The sequence below is a fragment of the Morone saxatilis genome, unplaced genomic scaffold (assembly GCF_004916995.1).
Source record: "Morone saxatilis isolate NCDOM2014 unplaced genomic scaffold, NCSU_SB_2.0 Contig23, whole genome shotgun sequence".
NCBI lineage: Eukaryota > Metazoa > Chordata > Actinopteri > Moronidae > Morone > Morone saxatilis.
Window position 1 is genome coordinate 16,899,149 of NW_023339796.1, and position 17,416 is coordinate 16,916,564.

A 17,416-nucleotide genomic window follows, 5' to 3' on the forward strand; every position below is an offset into this window, starting at 1 on the left:
CCCTGCTACTACTAACTGCCCTACTACTAACTGCCCTACCACTAACTGCCCTGCTACTAACTGCCCTATATGGCAGGTTACGCTTTGTAGGTCTGAATCAAAAATGTTTACGTCGCAGATGTTTACATCCAGAATAGTAGTTAGGTTGAAACTCACAACAAAAATATGTCTGAGCTTATTCCATACTGTTAGCTACACTACATACAATGACTAGATTGCACATATTAGAGATTATACAGACTATTTGAACTGTGCCACACTGTTACATATATGTTATATAAGAGCAGCAATACTCTAATATATTATATTGTTGAGTACTGGTATTGGAGTATTGGTTATAGACGTGTAATAACAGTAGTGTTTCTCTCTCCTGTGTGTCAGGTACAACAAGCTGAGTCGTAACATCAGAGATCTGGCCCAGAAAATCAGAGACCTGGATGAGAAAGATGGCTTCAGAGCTCAGAGCTCACATCAACTCCTCGAAAAACTGTGAGTTTCTCTGTGTGATATTGTTTGATAGCATTTACAGTTCGACCTGTACCACAAGTGAGATGATCCAGCTCTGTTTGGGATATCTGTCTTATTCCATCTCTGCAGCTCAGAATAACATCACTTGACTTTGTAATAATCAGAAGGTTAGACATTTGGTCAGATAGTCCAGTGCTTCCCAACCTTTTTCCTTAAGGGACCATTTCCAGTCATTTAGTAAACTGACGACCACTGCTTAAGTGACATACATAACAATCATACAGAGGCATCTTTTTGGACAAATTCAGTGTTTTCTTGTCCCTGAAGCTTGGCCATTGTTCTATTCAACCATTTTTTTCCTTTACAGAAATGCTGAGATATAGGCCTACTGTGTATGTTTTTTAGGTTTTCTTACACCACTTAAAATCAACAAGGCCTCACAACCCCCCATGAAGCTTTGGCGACCCCCAGGTTAGGGACCACTGAGATTGACCTTATCAGATGTTAGCTACAATTACTTTTAACTCACATTTCCATCACATATTCAAACTAGTTTGTTCATCATCAGACAAAAAGAGCACAAACTCTCCTGCACATATTTATAACCTTACTTTTAGTTTCTACAGCCTCTTATTCTATTTAGTTATGTGATTATATTTAATACGTTTCACTTATAACCAAATTACCCCGTGTGAATCTCGTTTCATCTCCTGTCATATTAAGTACTTCACTCATGGTTCTAATGACGTTATTTGTAAGTAATTGTTATCTTTAACATGAACGTGCTCATAGCAGTTATAGCTCCATGAGGCCAGGTAACCCAAGGAGAGCTGGACTAAGCTGAGCTCATGGTACAGACTCCTGTACGGACATACTGTGGTGTCTGTTTGTATTTTGTCATTTTGTGTCTTGATCTGTTTTAAAGTCACCATATCGCACTGATCCTTTTATTGTTTCTTCACATAAGGTACAGTATCGGTCTCCTCCCCACCAAACAGAATCTGTCCCTCACAGAGAAAGTCACAGCTTCGTCATTCTGCAGGTAAATCCTCCCACAAACACGTTGTACTCTAATTCATGCCTTGGTTGTGACCATATATCACTCACCTGTGTGACTCCTGCAGGAGGAGGCTGCCCAGCATCATGTTGAACCTTCGTATGGCTCAGAACCTGAAGACAGCCATCACCTTCATCGAACAAGGACGTATCCTTCATTACTGCAAGAGATGATGCCCACAAAATGTCTTATGTTGTAATGTGTATTCTCCTTGTTCACAGTACACAGTATTTTTTTGGGAGTGAAGTTTTATCTCTCTTTTCTCTTGAGTTAGTTTTGTCTAGAGTAGAAATAGCTTTGCAGTATTGTCCTTGACTCGGTCTCAGATGTGCGTGTTGGCCCAGACATCGTCACAGACCCGGCGTTTCTAGTCACAAGGTCAGTGTGCGCGTGTTGTTTTGTCTCCTCATAATTTGTTTTGCATCACTTTATGCAAACTGTCTATTCAGCAAAAACAGAATAAGTTCATTGTACAGATTCATGTGCACAAGCGTCTCAAATGATCAAACATTACTTTTTCAGAAATATGGAAGATTTCGTCACTTGGGTGGACTCCTCCAAGATCAAGCAGCATGTCATGAATTATAATGATGAGGTGAGTCAGTTTGCAGGTTCTGCTCAAATATTTCATCCTACAGTCGCTGTAGTAAAAATGATGTAATTGTTTAGTTTCAAAGCAGTGACCATCTGATGTTTGAATCAAGAGTGTGATTGATCATTTTCTGGGCTGAAGCATAATGCTGATGTTATGCAACTGACCACTGTTTGTATTACAGAGGGATGACTTTGATCTGGTGGCATAAGTCTGTTGCACAACGTTCTTTCATCACCCTCGAGGACAGGAAATGGACAAGAACTCTGCACCTGTAACTGTGGAGTGAATAACTCTACTGGCCAGGAGTCAACAGCTTGAATCACATATCAACTTGGAAATTATGGAAAGAAAATAAATGCTTTCACCTCAACAAGTTTCATCTGAGCAAGGACAGAAGGAGCTCTCTTCCAAACTTAACATGATTCACAGAACACCTGTCTTCTGATGATCAACCAGAATAAATCTGATTCTGGGGGTCAGGTGGCTCATCTTAGTGCCCATCAGTGTCACCATTTGACTCTTTTCTTTAAACCTGCTCAGCCACCAGACACTCAGTTGTTTCCTGCAGAGCCACTCCACCATCACACTGGTTGTACAGAACAGCTTCCAGTGTTGTGACTCTGCATTATGTGTTCTTTGGGTGAACCTCAGCTGGCTTCACAGGGTTAGTATGTATGTGACCATGGAAATGCTGGTTTATAAGTGTGTATACCATAAAAGGACTGTCACTCTCACGCTCATATTAACACAACTTTTTTTATTTTTTTATTTTTTTACAGCAGCTGTAAAATAGAAACTTAAAATTTGATAAATATTTAATTTTTTCAGTAAGACTTGTTACAATGTAAACTTTGAACAATAAACATTCTTTTATCACAGTATTAAGACTTTTTACAAACCCTCTGCTTATGCATACATGTTTTCTCCTTAATGCTGAAACTCTGATAGAAACCCCTAAAGCCAGTGTGTAACATTGTAAACATTCCTTCATCAAAACCCTGTTCTTATTATTCCAGTTAACAGAGGACTATGAACTCACCATGAAGCATTTGCTTTTATACAAAGAGAAGTCCCACCGCAGACCTATGGCTCAGTTTATACTGTGTATGTAGCATAACTCAAAGCTGGATAAAGCACAGAAAGAACTTGTACCTTCAGTAGGGATAGACTGTATATGACCCTTTTAAGGCACCCTGGTGTCCAACAGAAATGTAACAGGATTAGTTTAAATGCTTAGAAACACCTTCTCCCCTATGTCAAAGTCCTTGTTTGAGAGTCCATCAGAGCCACCAGAAACGCAAATAGATGATGAGTGTGATGAAGAACACCGCCACAGCAGCCACCTTGGCATACGCAGAACGGGTGTTGAGGTATTTGGCGTCGCTGCGGTACTTCTTAGACAGGTTGGAAAGATTGCTGGCTTTCGTATCTAGAGCTGAGGAAAATATACGTATCAAGCTGAAATGGAAATGTTCTTAACAATAAATGTACATTTAGCTTTGAGAAGATTTACAAACTAAACAGGAACGCCTTACAATATCATGTAATCCAGAACATCACCACAGACTGACCACAACATTTACTGTAAGTAAAATGAACACATCTGACACTGAATAGAAAATCCATGTTCATAGAGGCAGTATTATGAATTGTTCTTGGTATTTTGTCCCTTATGCTTTGTGCAGGTACCCTGGCTGTTTCTCTTACTGTACTTACCAGAAAGAGCTTCTCCTCTTTGCAGAACTTCCTCAATGTTTGCCACCATAATTCTCTGGACATCCTGTAGCTCTGTGTTAATACTGCCCAGGTTCCTCCTGGCCCTGCTGTCAATGTATGACTTCTTTGTTTTCTGGATGTATGTGTCTGGAACAATGTATGTATATGTTTAGTCAAGGATTTTGTTCTTTCTGCAGAGAGTGAAACAATGTTTCTTGAATGTACCTGATCAGAAATAATCTTACCAAACTCGATGAAAGAGTACGGCCTCGTTACTGTGGGCACTCTTCTTCCATACTGGTCATAGAACTGACTGTGGAGGTCTTCAAGGTATGCAAAAGCCAGCTTTTTGGGAAATGAAGCCTCACAGAGGAACAGGTAGCATACACCCTGTGCTATTATATAGCTGAAAACAAGAAACATTCAGTCCAGATCAATGGTTATTTCATGACACTGATGCCTGGTGAGATATGTCTCAACCTAAACATCACCTGTGCAATATTACAGAAGTGAGGTGAATTACGTTATAGTCTGGGTTTCCCCTGTAACTTACTGAAAGTTCATGTCCCCGGCCTCCAGGGTACAGCGGTCCGGACTCTGCGCATTCAGTTTACGGCACAGCTGCTTGGCCTGACTCTGGTACTGCTGGAGGTCTCTTCCTGACTGACAAAGATAAGCAGAAACAGTCATATGTAAAGTTGCAACACTCAGATAAAACAAAATGACTCAAATGGTTGAAAGACCATATCATATTTTTTTTGGCCAAAGATTAAAAACTTGACAGCTGAATGTAAAATGATTGGTTCCTGGAAGAAGGAGCTAATGTTACATTTATTGTTTATTTATACAGTGTAAAATGTTACACTGTATTTGGTGACCCATCAGATTCTGTGACCTGCGGTGTTGAAAGAAATTACATCTTACATCCCAGTATTCAGAGTAAAAGTATGAATACCACAATGTAAAGATACTTAAATACAAGTAAAAATCCTGCATTTAAGTAAAAGTAAAATACTACCAAGTAATTTAGCAGAAAATCAGGCTTTGACTGATTAACTAAAATGCTGCTTGTGCATTATCATCAGTAATGTACTTTGTGTTTATAGTTTATTTAATAGTAACAGACTGATCTGAACTTTTTGAACTTTTAAGTAAATATATCTGGTAATACTAACATAACTTTACTTAAGTAGTTTTAAAATGTAGGATGAAATGAAGTATTTCTGTGTTGTGGTACCGATACTCCCACTTCCCACACTGCAGGTCACAGAATCCGATGGGTCACCAAATACGATGTAACACCTGAAACCTTTTTACAAACGTTTCTGTAAAAATAAACTATTTATTTTATATTTAGCAAACGTTTTAATATGTTCTTCTTTTATTCTCACAACTCGTCTCAGTAAAATAATAATTCACACACGATGACAGAAACGTAACTACCAGTATGTTATTGCATGTTATTGTTAACGTAACGCTACATTAAACATATGAAGTTTTAGTTTAAATTCAATAAACTGCTGCTTCGTGGATTATGTAGTTCTATAAGACGTTTCTCGATGTCCCAATAAAGTCTTAAATGTTGTTTTTGTTGTTTGTTTTTCACCCTGTGCTGATACGCAGCAGTCATTAAACCGGACAGTTTTTGAATGGAGTTTGGTGTACAGTTCAAACAGCTCTTTCTACCTGCTCATCCTCCTGAATGGACGCAGCGAGCGGCAGTCCGTCCGCCACACGGGCGACCATCGTCAGAGAGATCATAGTGATGGACGTCCACTGTCGGTCCGAGCGGACACTGTGAACTTCACAAACTTTCTAAGTGTTTGCTGTCAACTTTGATGATGCAGAAGGAATGCGCTGGCCGGAAGTTCACGGTGCGCCGGTGAATGAGGCCCGACTGGCAACTGATGAAATTGCAACTTCGTAGTCAAATTTCCATCGCATAAAGAGGTAGGACGCTCCTGAAACTGTCTGCGCAGTGAAGTGTGCTTTGTGTCGAACACAACTGTGATTTCTGGAGAGAAAAAATAATCTGCTGATTGACTCGCTTGGTTAATTTCTCACTTTAACAGAGTGTATCGGGCCATGAGCTCCAGCAGTCCGAGCAGACAGCTGGCAGACGGACTGACTGCATCTCGACTGCTGATGCCTGTATTGAGCCGAGAGGTGCAGATGCGGTGTGTCTGGGTCCTGCGTCTGGAGTGAATCCTCTCTGAACCGAAACCAGAGGAAGGACCCCCCGAAACCATGGACAAACCACAAAGGTAACGTTGCCCCATCGCCATCGTACGTTTATTCTGCAATCTATTGTTTGCTTATTCGGTTCCCTATATATGTGATATCGTGTCGGTGTCTCCTGCTGGCCGTGGAATGGCTGCTCTCTTCGCATCTTCTTTTGTTATTATTGCTTTAAGCAGCTCTGGTCCTTGTGTATCTCTGCGACGGTGTGGAACGAGACGATTGTGGATATTTTTGCAGCTTTAACGGGGATTTGCGTTTCCCTCTCACCTCTGCGCTTTCCTAATGATAATGTGTGGAACAGCCCAGTGATGCACCGTGTATGGGCTGCAGCTTGTCTCTACACAAATGCACGAATGAAAGCCAGCAGTGAGGAGGAGAACATGATGTGTGCGGAACAGCTGACTGTGCAGCTGTGCGGTCAGTGTTTAGGCTCATCCGTACCATATGGGGATCAATCCCTCCGCATCCTCCAGAGCACAATGCCGAACGCTACCAGGTGATTTGGTCTAATGCACAGTTATGTTAGCCATATTGCCGGGAGTGCTACATGCCGATATAACGGCGGAGACGGGAGCTACAGTTTAATCCCCTGAGCTGCACAGAAAACCCCCATTCACTAATAGAAATGACCCGGCGGCTTGGCACAGTGGCATCCTGAACAGCTTGAAAGGCCTTATTGTTGCGGGGCAGCTGGCACCGCCGTGCGCACGTTCTCATTGGTGTTTCCCCAGTCCGGCGTGTGCGTGACTCACTCAACCCTATATTTTATTGTCTTTTCAATAATATATTGGGATGCCCGCGTGTTTTAATTCTAGGGTGGGGCGCTTCATGACTAATTGATTATAAAAAAGATAGTAATTCCCAAGCTAGAGTTCAGGGGATTTCTTCCCCTGAGAAATGTCTTATTTCCTTTCCTCTCAGAGTGTATCCCTTTTGGTTTGTAGTAACAAGGACCACACTCTCCTCCGTTCTGGAGGTCTATAATAAGGACAGATGCTCCTCAGATGATTTCCCCAGGGACAAAACATTTATCAGATTGCCTGACTGTGATCTTTCTGCTTGCTCACAATATAAGTTTGTGAACTCCTGATATCTACAAATATCTAACCATCATACCGGCCCCCAGGTGTGCCTGTAATGCTCAGGGGTGAGGAGGAGAGCAGCTGAGGAGGAGGAGATGGGCTGCACCTCTGCCAAGCAGGTGTCTGCCGTGCCCAACGGTGAGGAGGGCCAGAATAAAGCCTACAGCAACGGGGACCTCCTGTCTGGTCAGTCTGTTTACTGAACACACTAATACTCTTATTTCCCATGTACCTCTGTGTTCAGGTGGTGTTTATTTTCCTTTATATTTCTAAAATGTGAGGTTTTTGCCACAACTCATCAATGTGATTCATTCCTGATGTGGAAGTTCCTGACTGCCATACCTGGATTTTTAAATAATAGCTGACATTGACATTGATGTGGGTATTTAAAATAAATAATAATCCACTGTGTAGGTGATACCTTAATGTCTCAAGAATTTTGAAACACAGGTGTTACTAATTGAGGCTCTGTTCCATTTAGTGTAGCAGAGCCTTTCCAACGTGCCAACATGCACAATAGCAGCACACCAACTCTGTTTGACCTCAAGTAAACAAAATCTTAATTAGTATCAGGTCACGTCAAAATGGCTGCTGCGAAAAAGGTCTGTAGTGCTGGGATTGTCTCTAATTAGTGTTTTATTAAAGGCAGGTTTGCATGAATGTCAAACAGAGCTATAGAATCATTTTAAAGCCAAATCTTGTCTTAGGCTGCAACGAACAATTGATTGATTGATGCAGCAGTTTTGGTAGTTTGGTCACAAGATGTTAGAAAATTGTGAAAAATGTCTGTCAAAGAGTCCAAGATGTTAAATCTTAAAGCTCTTAAAATGTTTTGAGTGTCTAAAACACAAAATTTATGTAAAAGAAAAAAAGCTAATTCTCACAGTAACAGAGGTAGAACCAGTAATTATTTGGCATTTAATTTCACTAATCAAAATTGTTGCTGTTTAATTTTCTGTTGATTTTATTTGATTATTCAACTTAAATAATTTCAGCTCTCTTTATGAATACATTTATATCAAAATACAGCATATATATATATATATATACAGCAACATTGTTGTGTTGGTAAAGAAAAGAAGAACCAAAAAAAGCAAAAATATCTGCTATGAGCAATCATTAGTCTGTGTTGGGATATAAAAAAACTGCTCTGCCATATGAGTATTATAAGTTATTATAAGTTTTCACAGTTCTCATATTAAAGGTGTAACATTTAAGGAGGTTCTTTTGTCAGAAATGGAATATATCATGCATGAATATGTTTTAATTAGTTAATAATATAATATAATAATATAATATAATGCAATCTGCAACTTTGTGCTTAAATATAATATATATAAATTAAACCTTAATTTGCTTTGGAAAATGGTTAGCAGCGATTAAAAGTGCTGGGATGGACTAACAGTTGTTAACTGACAAACTGTCAGGTCCTAACTGAACCCTAAATACGTGCTTTATTACACAATGTACAAGTTACACCTGTACATGGTGCTACCATCACCTGTAAGACATCACAGGTTCCTGACAGCACAAATGCAGGCTAGTGTTTATTTCACTTAACTTAATTATTGTTATAGTTGTTAAAGCCACTACAGATGAAGTGAACCTACAGTAATAATATCTTGGGCAGCATTAGATGTGTTAGAACTGTATTTTCCTCCTTTCTAAATGTGTGGGAGTGAGACAGAGGAGGGGGCTGTGAATGTGTGAGAGAAAAGATGGAGAGGCAGAGAAAAGAGGAGAATCAGTCTGACAGCTCATGTGTTTGCCGCTTGCCAACCATTGTTAAGAGAGGATTTAGTCCGCAGTGTGAGAATTGAAGCACATAATTACTTTGCCAAGTACTGAACTGTGAGAACTATTAACCCGGAGGATTGTGCCGATCAGAGCGGCTGTGAGTGGCTCGTCCTCTGCGTGCCAGCCGCCAGCATCTGCTGTCGTGTATTAATAAGAGGGGATGTGCTCCTCTCAGCCTCTCTTTCTCCCACTCTGTCACAGATGAGTACAAGATGAAAGGAGTGGAGAAAGTTAAGTACATCAGTGGAGAAGAGGGCGGAGTGGACGGCCAGGACAGCACAGTGCGTGACTCTATTGTTCTCTTTGTATTCTAGTGTCTGTCTGTAAAGGGACATTTACTGCATATTATGATGGCTTCTGTTTGTAAAAATGGTCAATTTGTAATCAAAATGAGCCACGATGTAAACTTCTTATTCAGACACATTTGCATGCAGCGCCGTGCTGCAGCCATCTTCATCATGAGGAATCATTTTAACACAATAAAGCGGGAAGATAATGGAGTGTGTATTAATACCACACGTTTATTATGTGAAGTACTTTTACAGATAGATATTTTCTGATAACTCTTTTTTTTCAATTTGTTAATATAAGCAGCTCTGTATTAAATATTAGGGTTACAAAACAATGTAAGGTAATTGTAGAACTTTGTACTTAATTGAATATGGAGACATAAGACAACATTTTGATCAGATGGTTGATTGTGTGTGTGTTTGCTTGGATGTCCTGCAGGAGAAAAGTGCTCTCCTTGGTAAAGCTCAACACATGGATGAAACAGGGTCAAACGGAAATGGGAAGATTCTGTAAGTGCCGCTGACTGCTGATGCTGTTGTTGTTATTACAATATCATTAACCTTTATTTATATGTTGTGCAGTAGTCGTGTGTTTGTCTATTTTGTTCGAAACTCTGTGTGAAGTTATGCTGCCAGGCTCTAACCTGCTGAAACTTGTCCTTGCAGGAGCATCCACTCTTCTGAGAGTCAGCAGGAATTCTTCAGGATGTTGGATGAGAAAATTGAAAAAGTAAGGAAAGACAATCTGTCACTGGAGCATCACTTTATGTTTTCACAAAAAGCTCTTGCTAAATGACATAATGGAGATTAATCCCTATCACCACAGCAAATCTGTAGCCAAGTGAGGACACAGCAGATGACATAATAAAACCTCAAAACAGCCTCAATCTGTCACGTCCAGTGCATTCCACTAGTGTGGTTATTTAAAGTAGTGTTGTTTATTACATGTTTTACTAACAGTGCCACAGTGTGACTCCATCTTTTCAAACTGAGGAGTGGTTTACTCGAGAATGAGTTTTATTGTTTTATTGTTTTATGGCGCATGAGGCAGTTAAGTCACATCACTTGTATCAAAGTATAAGGCTGGTATTATTCTGTATTTTTCTCATTGTCAACCAATGGCATGACAAACTGAATGAATTGATTCTACTTATAAGTGTATATAAAGCCTCATTTAGCTTATTCCTATGTAACATAAAGCTCTATTGTTCTCTATAAATTATTAAAAACACATATATGAGCCACTGTGGCACTGGGCGACATTTCCCATCATAAGCACAGGTGTAGCACATGTCCCACATACATACACTCACTGCACTGCTCACTGTGTATTTATCCGCCGCTAAAAATAGTCACTAAGAAATGCACTATTTACTCCTGCTTTAGAAACATTTGCTAAACAGTAGCCAGCTGTTAGGGAACCTTATCTAGTCTTTTTTTTTGTTAATATTTGTTAAATATAAATAAATGTCATTGCCAGTCTTTACTGCTTTGTCTGTGCCTGAAGTTTCCTACATGTCTCAGAAAACCTTTCAATAGCTCCTGGAGAAAATATTTTGCATTCAGTTTTGGGTGTGTGTGCACGCTTGAAGAAAGCAACGGTAAGGGTGACAGAGCCACATTTGTTAATTTAGATTAGTTCAAATGTCTTGTAGCTGTACTCAGCTGTGTTCTTTGAGGCTGTTTATGGTGAGTAATTTGCCTCTACCATGAATTTGTCCCTGTATAATTGTTCAACATCTGTGTAATGTAATGTGTCTACAAAGATCTTTTCTTTACAACAAAGGACCACAATAGAAATTAGTCTTAGACTTTAGTGTTTCATCACTGACAGTTAGGAGAGATTTTATAATGTTTATTAATCGGAGCTAAAATGATTTTATACTAAAATGTACTGTTGGAGGTTGTTGAGTCTCTTTATCCAATCAAACTTCCTGTGCTCTTAATATGTCAACACAATGTTGCCTTATCTGTCTTTTTATCCAGTAGGGTTGGTTGATATTTCAGAATTACCATCAACTTGCAGTGGATTGTTACAGTATTGTGATGATATGATCATATTTTTTCTTATCAAAACAAAATAGTTTATTAAAGGTCTGATGTTAAGCATAAGAAGTGGACCACTTCATTATTCCATTAATATCTTTCCAATATTAATAAATATTGTATATCAGTGCTCTCCCTGGTAAAGGTCAGAATATTATTGTGATACTAATTTTATTGAGCTATGCCTTAGGAATAAGAAATCAATCAAATCTACTTTCAAGGTCCAGTGTGTAACATTTAGGCCTTTTTTATTTCCAGAGGGAGCAGGTTCTTTCTACGGAGGCCTCCATGTTGAACCACTATGTTTCTACAGTAGCCTTGAACACACAAACCAAACACTGATTCTAGATTGGGGAGGGTGAAGCAAGGGGGTTGTAATCTGCAACGTCACCACAAGATGCCACTAAATCCTACACAGGGGTCCTTTAACATCTCTATGTTTTGTTCACAGGGCCGGGACTACTGCTCAGAGGAGGAAGATATGACATAGCACTGTGGTCACGTATCCATCAGTCCCAGTATGAAAGAACTGTCACTCCAGATGGACTGTACCATGTGTTACTATGCCTAGGGGGACTGTTCCTTGTATGTACTTGCCTGAGAAAAATGGATTGAATCAAGCACCTTCTTGCCCTCCTGCTCACAACCTTAGTTCCTGCTTATATATCAACCAAGAGAGAAATGACCACCAAAATGAAAGATGGTTCAGTATTTATCCATATTCAAGGTTTCCCAAAGGGAGAGAACATTTAGGTTTACTTCCTTAGTGGAGCCATTACAGGAGGACAGAGATCTTGGGATTTTAACTTGCTTTTTTTTTTTCCTGTTTGGGTAAGTCCTGAAAGTCCGATATACATGGCTGTTACTGAGACTTCCCGCAGACATTTGAAACATTCAGACGGCTGCAAATATAAATTTCTAACAGCAGATGGAACCAGTGCTCTTGTGGACACTCAAAGTGAAAATAACTCTCTAAAATAATCTCTATCTGCATCATTTTGAGTATTTCATCGTTGAATGCCTCCCTGAAAAGTCAAGGCGTTGGAAACTTCCTGCATTCCAAGACACAGTATGAACCTCTTTTCTACAGTACGTTGGTCAGTACAGTGTGTTTGTCTGTCCATGTCTGTTTCTGCTATGATGTAGAGTATTTATGTTGAATAAGGCTCAGGGTTGAAGTGTTAATCTCTGTCTCATGTGGTCCTTCCTCTCATTAAGACACTGTTGCACCATTAAAAAGACACTCATGCACTCACACAGCAGGGTTATTGATGTCCCCTGCTTCAGTATCTGTCCCATGTTAACCCTTCAGGGTTGGCAAAATCACATACAATATGATTATGTATTTTGCTCACCGGTGTTATGTTGTTGTGTTCGGTTTCTATGTTGATTCTTTTGTTTTTCTAGAAAAATAAAAAGTGTTTTCGGTAACTTATCCACACAGCTGACACTGTTGTGTTACTGTAAAGACACTGATACAACCAGTGGTGCAGCCGACAGAACAACCTGCCGGCCGATATGAGCAATGCTGGCCTATGTCATTCAGAAACAAGAAATTACCGTAGAGAAATACATATGACAGAGGTCATTTAGAAACAGTGTGGCTATTAACAGTTTGTCCACCAGAGAGCATTGATGTGTTTATTTTCCAACTGTTAAATAAACAGCTCAGTACACAATTAGTCACTGAAGCATCCAGCCTTACATGATGGTGCATTAATTGTGTGTTGAACTAAGATAAGAGCTGAACAGAAAAGTAAACAGAAGCAGCAAAATAAAAAGGGTGTTGACTCCTGCAATAAAACCTGGAACCTCTTCAAATCCTTAACATGGACTGAAGTAAAAAGAGCTGTTCCAGGTTGATTGTTTTTACAGTGTGATACCGGACCCAAAGATGGCACCTTTTCAGTCCAATAAGAATTGCTCGCCCTGCGTATACGACAGAAAAGTTTCTAGTTTCATGGTTTACTCCCTGGTCAATTGGCCCACTGAACATACAGTTTATGTTTATCCCACTGGCACTCAGCCCATAGACTTATTGTGATGACGTTGCGTATTTTTACACTTTTTTCACTTTTCTCAGCTCAAGGAAAGTTCACTAATATAAAACCTCAAAATAAATCATAACAGCAAGAGTTATAATTGACCTTGTTTGCAGTTTGAGGTGTCCCATCAGTGGTTTTACAGAAATCTCTTATAATGGTGGTCTATGGGGAAAATGCTTTTTGGCCAACGTGCAAATTGGAAGTAAGGCTAAGTGGCGGCACCGTATCTGTGTCTTATAATCCATCTATGATAAAAATAAACTTAAAGTTCTTGCAAACACACACATTCACTAAACATATATTGTTTCCACTTTCGACTGGAGCTAACTAACATTAAATTCTCCCTGTTAGCTTTATTCATTGATAATGTCGGTGAGTTAGTTTAATTTTCTGGTGTCTGGTGCAGCGTTTACCTTTCAATAACACAGATTTATGTTTGTCAAATAATTTCCTTTCAAAATAATTTTCTGTTGAGGAAATAAAATAAAAGGCAAAGAAACAAATGTAGGATTAAAGACAAACTTTACATTTAGCCTTAATATGCACAGACTAACAGTATAGGTGAGTCATTTACAGTCACAATTTTAGGGATCCTTATCAAAAATATTTGTTAATGTTATGTCTTTAAGATGAAAAAAAAATCTCACGATGATCACTTTTTTAAAACTTTCAAATATCAATATAGGTATCAGAAAGTCAGGCCCTAGTAGTAATGTACCCAAAATACTTTTTATTACACATCTCTGAGCACTTAGTCAACCTTGTTATGAGCAAGCGTAAAACAAACAGTGGCAGGCTTGGGGGAACAGGCCTGTGTTCTGTCAGTGTGTTTTCTCTTAAACTCTCCAATCTGAGGGGTCCCGAGACAGGAAGGATTTGGAAAGCAGGGAATAAATTATTTATACACAAAAATATCTCTTTATGTTGTTAATTACTGCATAATCTTAACTCGTCAGCTCATGTGAAAATTATTCAACACCAGTGAACTAGACTCCCTAGACTGGTTGATTGTAGCCAGAGGTTTCTTACTGAGAGCACCTCGAGCGGCACTGTGGCTTCGTCCATTTGCACCAGCTGCCATGTTGCCAGTACACCTTTGACTTTTTATCGGAGCGGCTTACACAGACAGACAGGCTTATCTTTGGTTCACAACAACACCATAGTGTCCTCTCACTCCAGCTGCTCAGTGCTGCTGCCGTCTCTTCCGATGCTGCCGGCGTCCCACATCCTGGAAGGGTCCCACAGGGGGGTCGGGTGTCACCAACCCATCAGTCATCCTCTGGTAGACCAGGGTGGAGTCAGAAGCTACAGCACACAACAGCATAGGAAAGCCTCTGTCCAGCACATGACGTATGCTGCACATCAAGAGAGGAGGAAGCTGTCAGTTTGGGAAATTTGGAAGACAACTTGTGGTGGTAAAATGTTTAAATCAAAAGGTTGATGGCCCTAAATTTGAGACCTTTTGTGGCTCAGAGAACGGTGAACAGGCAGCGGAAGAATTGTCTGGATGGGTCCTCCTTCCTTTTCCCTCCCTTCCAGTAAAACCACCTGCAGCTCAGGACTCTTGACACAGGACACTTCTTTCCACCGACGCACTGCGGAGAACAAGAAACACAGTGTAAGAGTGAGAAAGGCCTAACTAGTGGCTCCACTGAATAAACTCTTCATCCGTTTAGAACACGTGTTTATTGTTTTTCTCCGGCTGGCCTATTTTTGCACATTACTCTCCGTGTGCTAGACACAGATTAGAGGATTACAGGTTATGTAATTAATGTGCACTGATGAGTCAGAACTGTCAGGGTTCCCACTCTTATTAATAAACCATTTACCAGGACTTTTTCTTGACAATAAAAGGACAGCACCTGCTCACAAGCGGTCAGATAATTTACCAATAGGCCCAGTATTGACACATTTAACCCATGTTTTATTCCTCCCTTTTTAATTTCCAAGGGTTCATCTCAGGTTCATTAAAGGTGGGTGGTCAGTGTTTATGGGACACTCCACGTAAGCACACTGATGTGGTGCGTTTGGTTTTTCTCACCACAGTGGTCCCAGTGGCGTCGTTAACAATATTAATTTGGCCACAGCCCGTTAGTGACGATTCAAAATCAAGTAGAATTTATTTTATTTGAAAGAAAGTGAAATCTTTTAGAAAGTGAAAGTGTTTGCTGCACATACAATTGCAATGGTTGTGTATGTATTTATCAATTACAACAAATGTAAATTTGATCATTAATAGGCTGTATGCATGTAGATATCACCGAATTCAAACAAAATACACACCTCCATCTGAATCAGGGCCTGAAAAATATTCCAAAACATCCAGGGCAATAGAGATTATTTCCAGGATATTTGGTCATTTTAATCAAATTCCAGGTGTTTCAATGACTGGAAAACTGGTCTTTAAATTTCAAGGTTGTTCCAGGTCTCCAGGATGTGTGGGAACCCTGAACTTCCATGGATGGAGAAAATGATATCGCATTTGGATTTTGAATTAACAATAGACCTTTTTCACAGCAGCCATTTTGACATGAAATAGTAAATACAGGTGTTACTAATGATACTGATTAAGGTTCGGTTCCATTCAGGTCAGCGTGCTGCTGTTGTGCATGTTGACAGAAAGGTTCTGCTACACTAAATGGAACAGAAGCTTAATTAGTATCATTAGTAACACCTGTGTTTACCCACTATCTCATGTCAAAATGGCTGCTGTGAAAAAGGTCTATATTGAGCAGGGCAGGAGTTATTACTGGCACCAAGTTCCTGTCCTGTTTTGGGGAATTAGTTTGAATAACCAGAGGAACACAATGTCAACTTAATGGAACACAATGTTGGGATAACATTTACAAACTGATCAGTTGAATTAATTAATACATAAATGTGAAAAGAAATTGAAAAAGACTGACTATCGTCCTGTTGGATGACCCCATGTCTCTCCAGGAGACAAACAAACAAACAAATAAACAAACAGTGCTGGCTGCTTCTTCTAAATTCTTGTCAAACTCACCCTCAGAAAGATCCATATAGGCAAGGAAGGCTCCGTGTACTTGTTCACTGTCCCCAACCTCCAGATTCTTCATTTGCTGATACTAAAAGAGGAAAACAACATTGTTTATTGGTTTATTGGAAGATGTAGCAGCAGACCTGGGGATGCAGACCCCGGGTCCTCTGACACTCACCGCTGGATGCTGAAGGATCCAGTTCGGGGGCGGAGGTCTGTCTGACCCCGCCGCTCTGCCCGACTCTGACGACATTTTAAGTATTAAACCTTTCTAATAACTCTGAATACTGTCTCATTAACTACAGACTAATGTCAGGACATACTGCTGCTGTCACCGCATGGGTCCTTTTTAAGTTTTGGCAGCGTGCTACAGTGTAAATCGTCCGGGTGGAAAATGTTACTCACTCCTGTTTTCCGCGCCGCCTGTCGGACTGGAGAACTGCAGCTGCCTTACAGACTCAACTCAGGGCAGAGAAACACCATATACACACAAAACAATATAGCATTATGGTAAACCTCTTCAGCAGTAGTGAATGTAACTAGGAACATTTACTCAAGTACATAAGGACGAATTTGAGGTAGGCCTGCTTCTGTTTCCGTTTATCTCAGAGGAAAATACTGTACTTTTTACTCCACTACATTTGTCTGACAGGTTTAGTTACTAGTTACATTTCAGATCACATTTTTTCAGACACCTTCTGTCCAGTGAAAACCACATATCTCTATAGATAAACTGAAGGGTTTAGTGTTTCTTTACCTTCAAACTACTGTTCAATTAGCTGGAAAGTGCATTGTCATTGTAACTGTTTTCTGAGTTCATGAAAAGTTGACTTTTCAGTGATGCATGATTTGATACATTTCTGTAGATCAAACTACAGTGTACAAAATAATAAAGAATAGCTTAACCATACACATCTACAGCAGTAAAAGGCAACAGACACATTAATGCTGCAGTAAACCAAAAACATCATATATAATAGCAAAACACTGACAGGGACAAATGTTCTATTGACTGTCTCATATCTGTCTCTCTCTCTGTCTCCCTCCCTCTCTCTCTCTGTCTCCCTCCCTCCCTCTC

At 39.9% G+C, this 17,416-nt stretch overlaps 4 protein-coding genes across 4 annotated transcripts in view; 2 read left to right on the forward strand and 2 right to left on the reverse strand.

Annotated features, from left to right (window-relative positions):
- Positions 1–3,001, forward strand: part of imp3 (IMP U3 small nucleolar ribonucleoprotein 3) — a 3,379-nt gene extending 378 nt beyond the window's left edge. The window contains exons 2-7 of the mRNA XM_035670597.1: positions 382–489; positions 1,436–1,510; positions 1,593–1,672; positions 1,852–1,903; positions 2,048–2,120; positions 2,302–3,001. Of these exons, the coding sequence (XP_035526490.1) occupies positions 382–489; positions 1,436–1,510; positions 1,593–1,672; positions 1,852–1,903; positions 2,048–2,120; positions 2,302–2,328 (415 nt within the window). The 3' untranslated portion in view covers positions 2,329–3,001. The remainder of the gene's footprint in view (positions 1–381; positions 490–1,435; positions 1,511–1,592; positions 1,673–1,851; positions 1,904–2,047; positions 2,121–2,301) is intronic.
- Positions 2,863–5,651, reverse strand: sec22ba (SEC22 homolog B, vesicle trafficking protein a). Its single transcript, XM_035670596.1, has 5 exons — positions 5,523–5,651; positions 4,390–4,499; positions 4,082–4,242; positions 3,837–3,983; positions 2,863–3,555 (listed from the first exon to the last, which is right to left on the reverse strand). Exons 1-5 carry the CDS (start codon positions 5,595–5,597, stop codon positions 3,401–3,403), a joined length of 648 nt encoding a protein of 215 aa, XP_035526489.1. The 5' UTR covers positions 5,598–5,651; the 3' UTR covers positions 2,863–3,400.
- Positions 5,652–5,697: 46 nt separating this feature from the next.
- On the forward strand, positions 5,698–12,727 carry zgc:55943 (uncharacterized protein LOC406337 homolog). Its single transcript, XM_035670599.1, has 7 exons — positions 5,698–5,786; positions 5,909–6,100; positions 7,204–7,345; positions 9,158–9,237; positions 9,686–9,756; positions 9,913–9,976; positions 11,744–12,727. Exons 3-7 carry the CDS (start codon positions 7,255–7,257, stop codon positions 11,780–11,782), a joined length of 345 nt encoding a protein of 114 aa, XP_035526492.1. The 5' UTR covers positions 5,698–5,786; positions 5,909–6,100; positions 7,204–7,254; the 3' UTR covers positions 11,783–12,727.
- Positions 12,728–13,842: 1,115 nt separating this feature from the next.
- On the reverse strand, positions 13,843–16,725 carry tsen15 (TSEN15 tRNA splicing endonuclease subunit). Its single transcript, XM_035670598.1, has 4 exons — positions 16,517–16,725; positions 16,345–16,426; positions 14,797–14,932; positions 13,843–14,692 (listed from the first exon to the last, which is right to left on the reverse strand). Exons 1-4 carry the CDS (start codon positions 16,589–16,591, stop codon positions 14,521–14,523), a joined length of 465 nt encoding a protein of 154 aa, XP_035526491.1. The 5' UTR covers positions 16,592–16,725; the 3' UTR covers positions 13,843–14,520.
- Positions 16,726–17,416: the final 691 nt, after the last annotated feature.

Bases quoted from the DNA above. Each gene is read 5' to 3' on its own strand.
- sec22ba (XM_035670596.1), bottom strand. From the start codon at position 5,597: ATGATCTCTCTGACGATGGTCGCCCGTGTGGCGGACGGACTGCCGCTC. The intron at 3,984-4,081 runs GTAAGATTATTT...ACATTGTTCCAG, and splicing joins GTACTCTTTCATCGAGTTTG to ACACATACATCCAGAAAACA. The intron at 3,556-3,836 runs GTAAGTACAGTA...TATTTTCCTCAG, and splicing joins AAGAGGAGAAGCTCTTTCTG to CTCTAGATACGAAAGCCAGC.
- zgc:55943 (XM_035670599.1), top strand. From the start codon at position 7,255: ATGGGCTGCACCTCTGCCAAGCAGGTGTCTGCCGTGCCCAACGGTGAG. The intron at 9,757-9,912 runs GTAAGTGCCGCT...TTGTCCTTGCAG, and splicing joins AACGGAAATGGGAAGATTCT to GAGCATCCACTCTTCTGAGA. The intron at 9,977-11,743 runs GTAAGGAAAGAC...TTTTGTTCACAG, and splicing joins TGGATGAGAAAATTGAAAAA to GGCCGGGACTACTGCTCAGA.
- tsen15 (XM_035670598.1), bottom strand. From the start codon at position 16,591: ATGTCGTCAGAGTCGGGCAGAGCGGCGGGGTCAGACAGACCTCCGCCC. The intron at 14,933-16,344 runs GTGAGTTTGACA...TGTTCTCCGCAG, and splicing joins CTATATGGATCTTTCTGAGG to TGCGTCGGTGGAAAGAAGTG. The intron at 14,693-14,796 runs GTCTCAAATTTA...CTTGATGTGCAG, and splicing joins CGTTCTCTGAGCCACAAAAG to CATACGTCATGTGCTGGACA.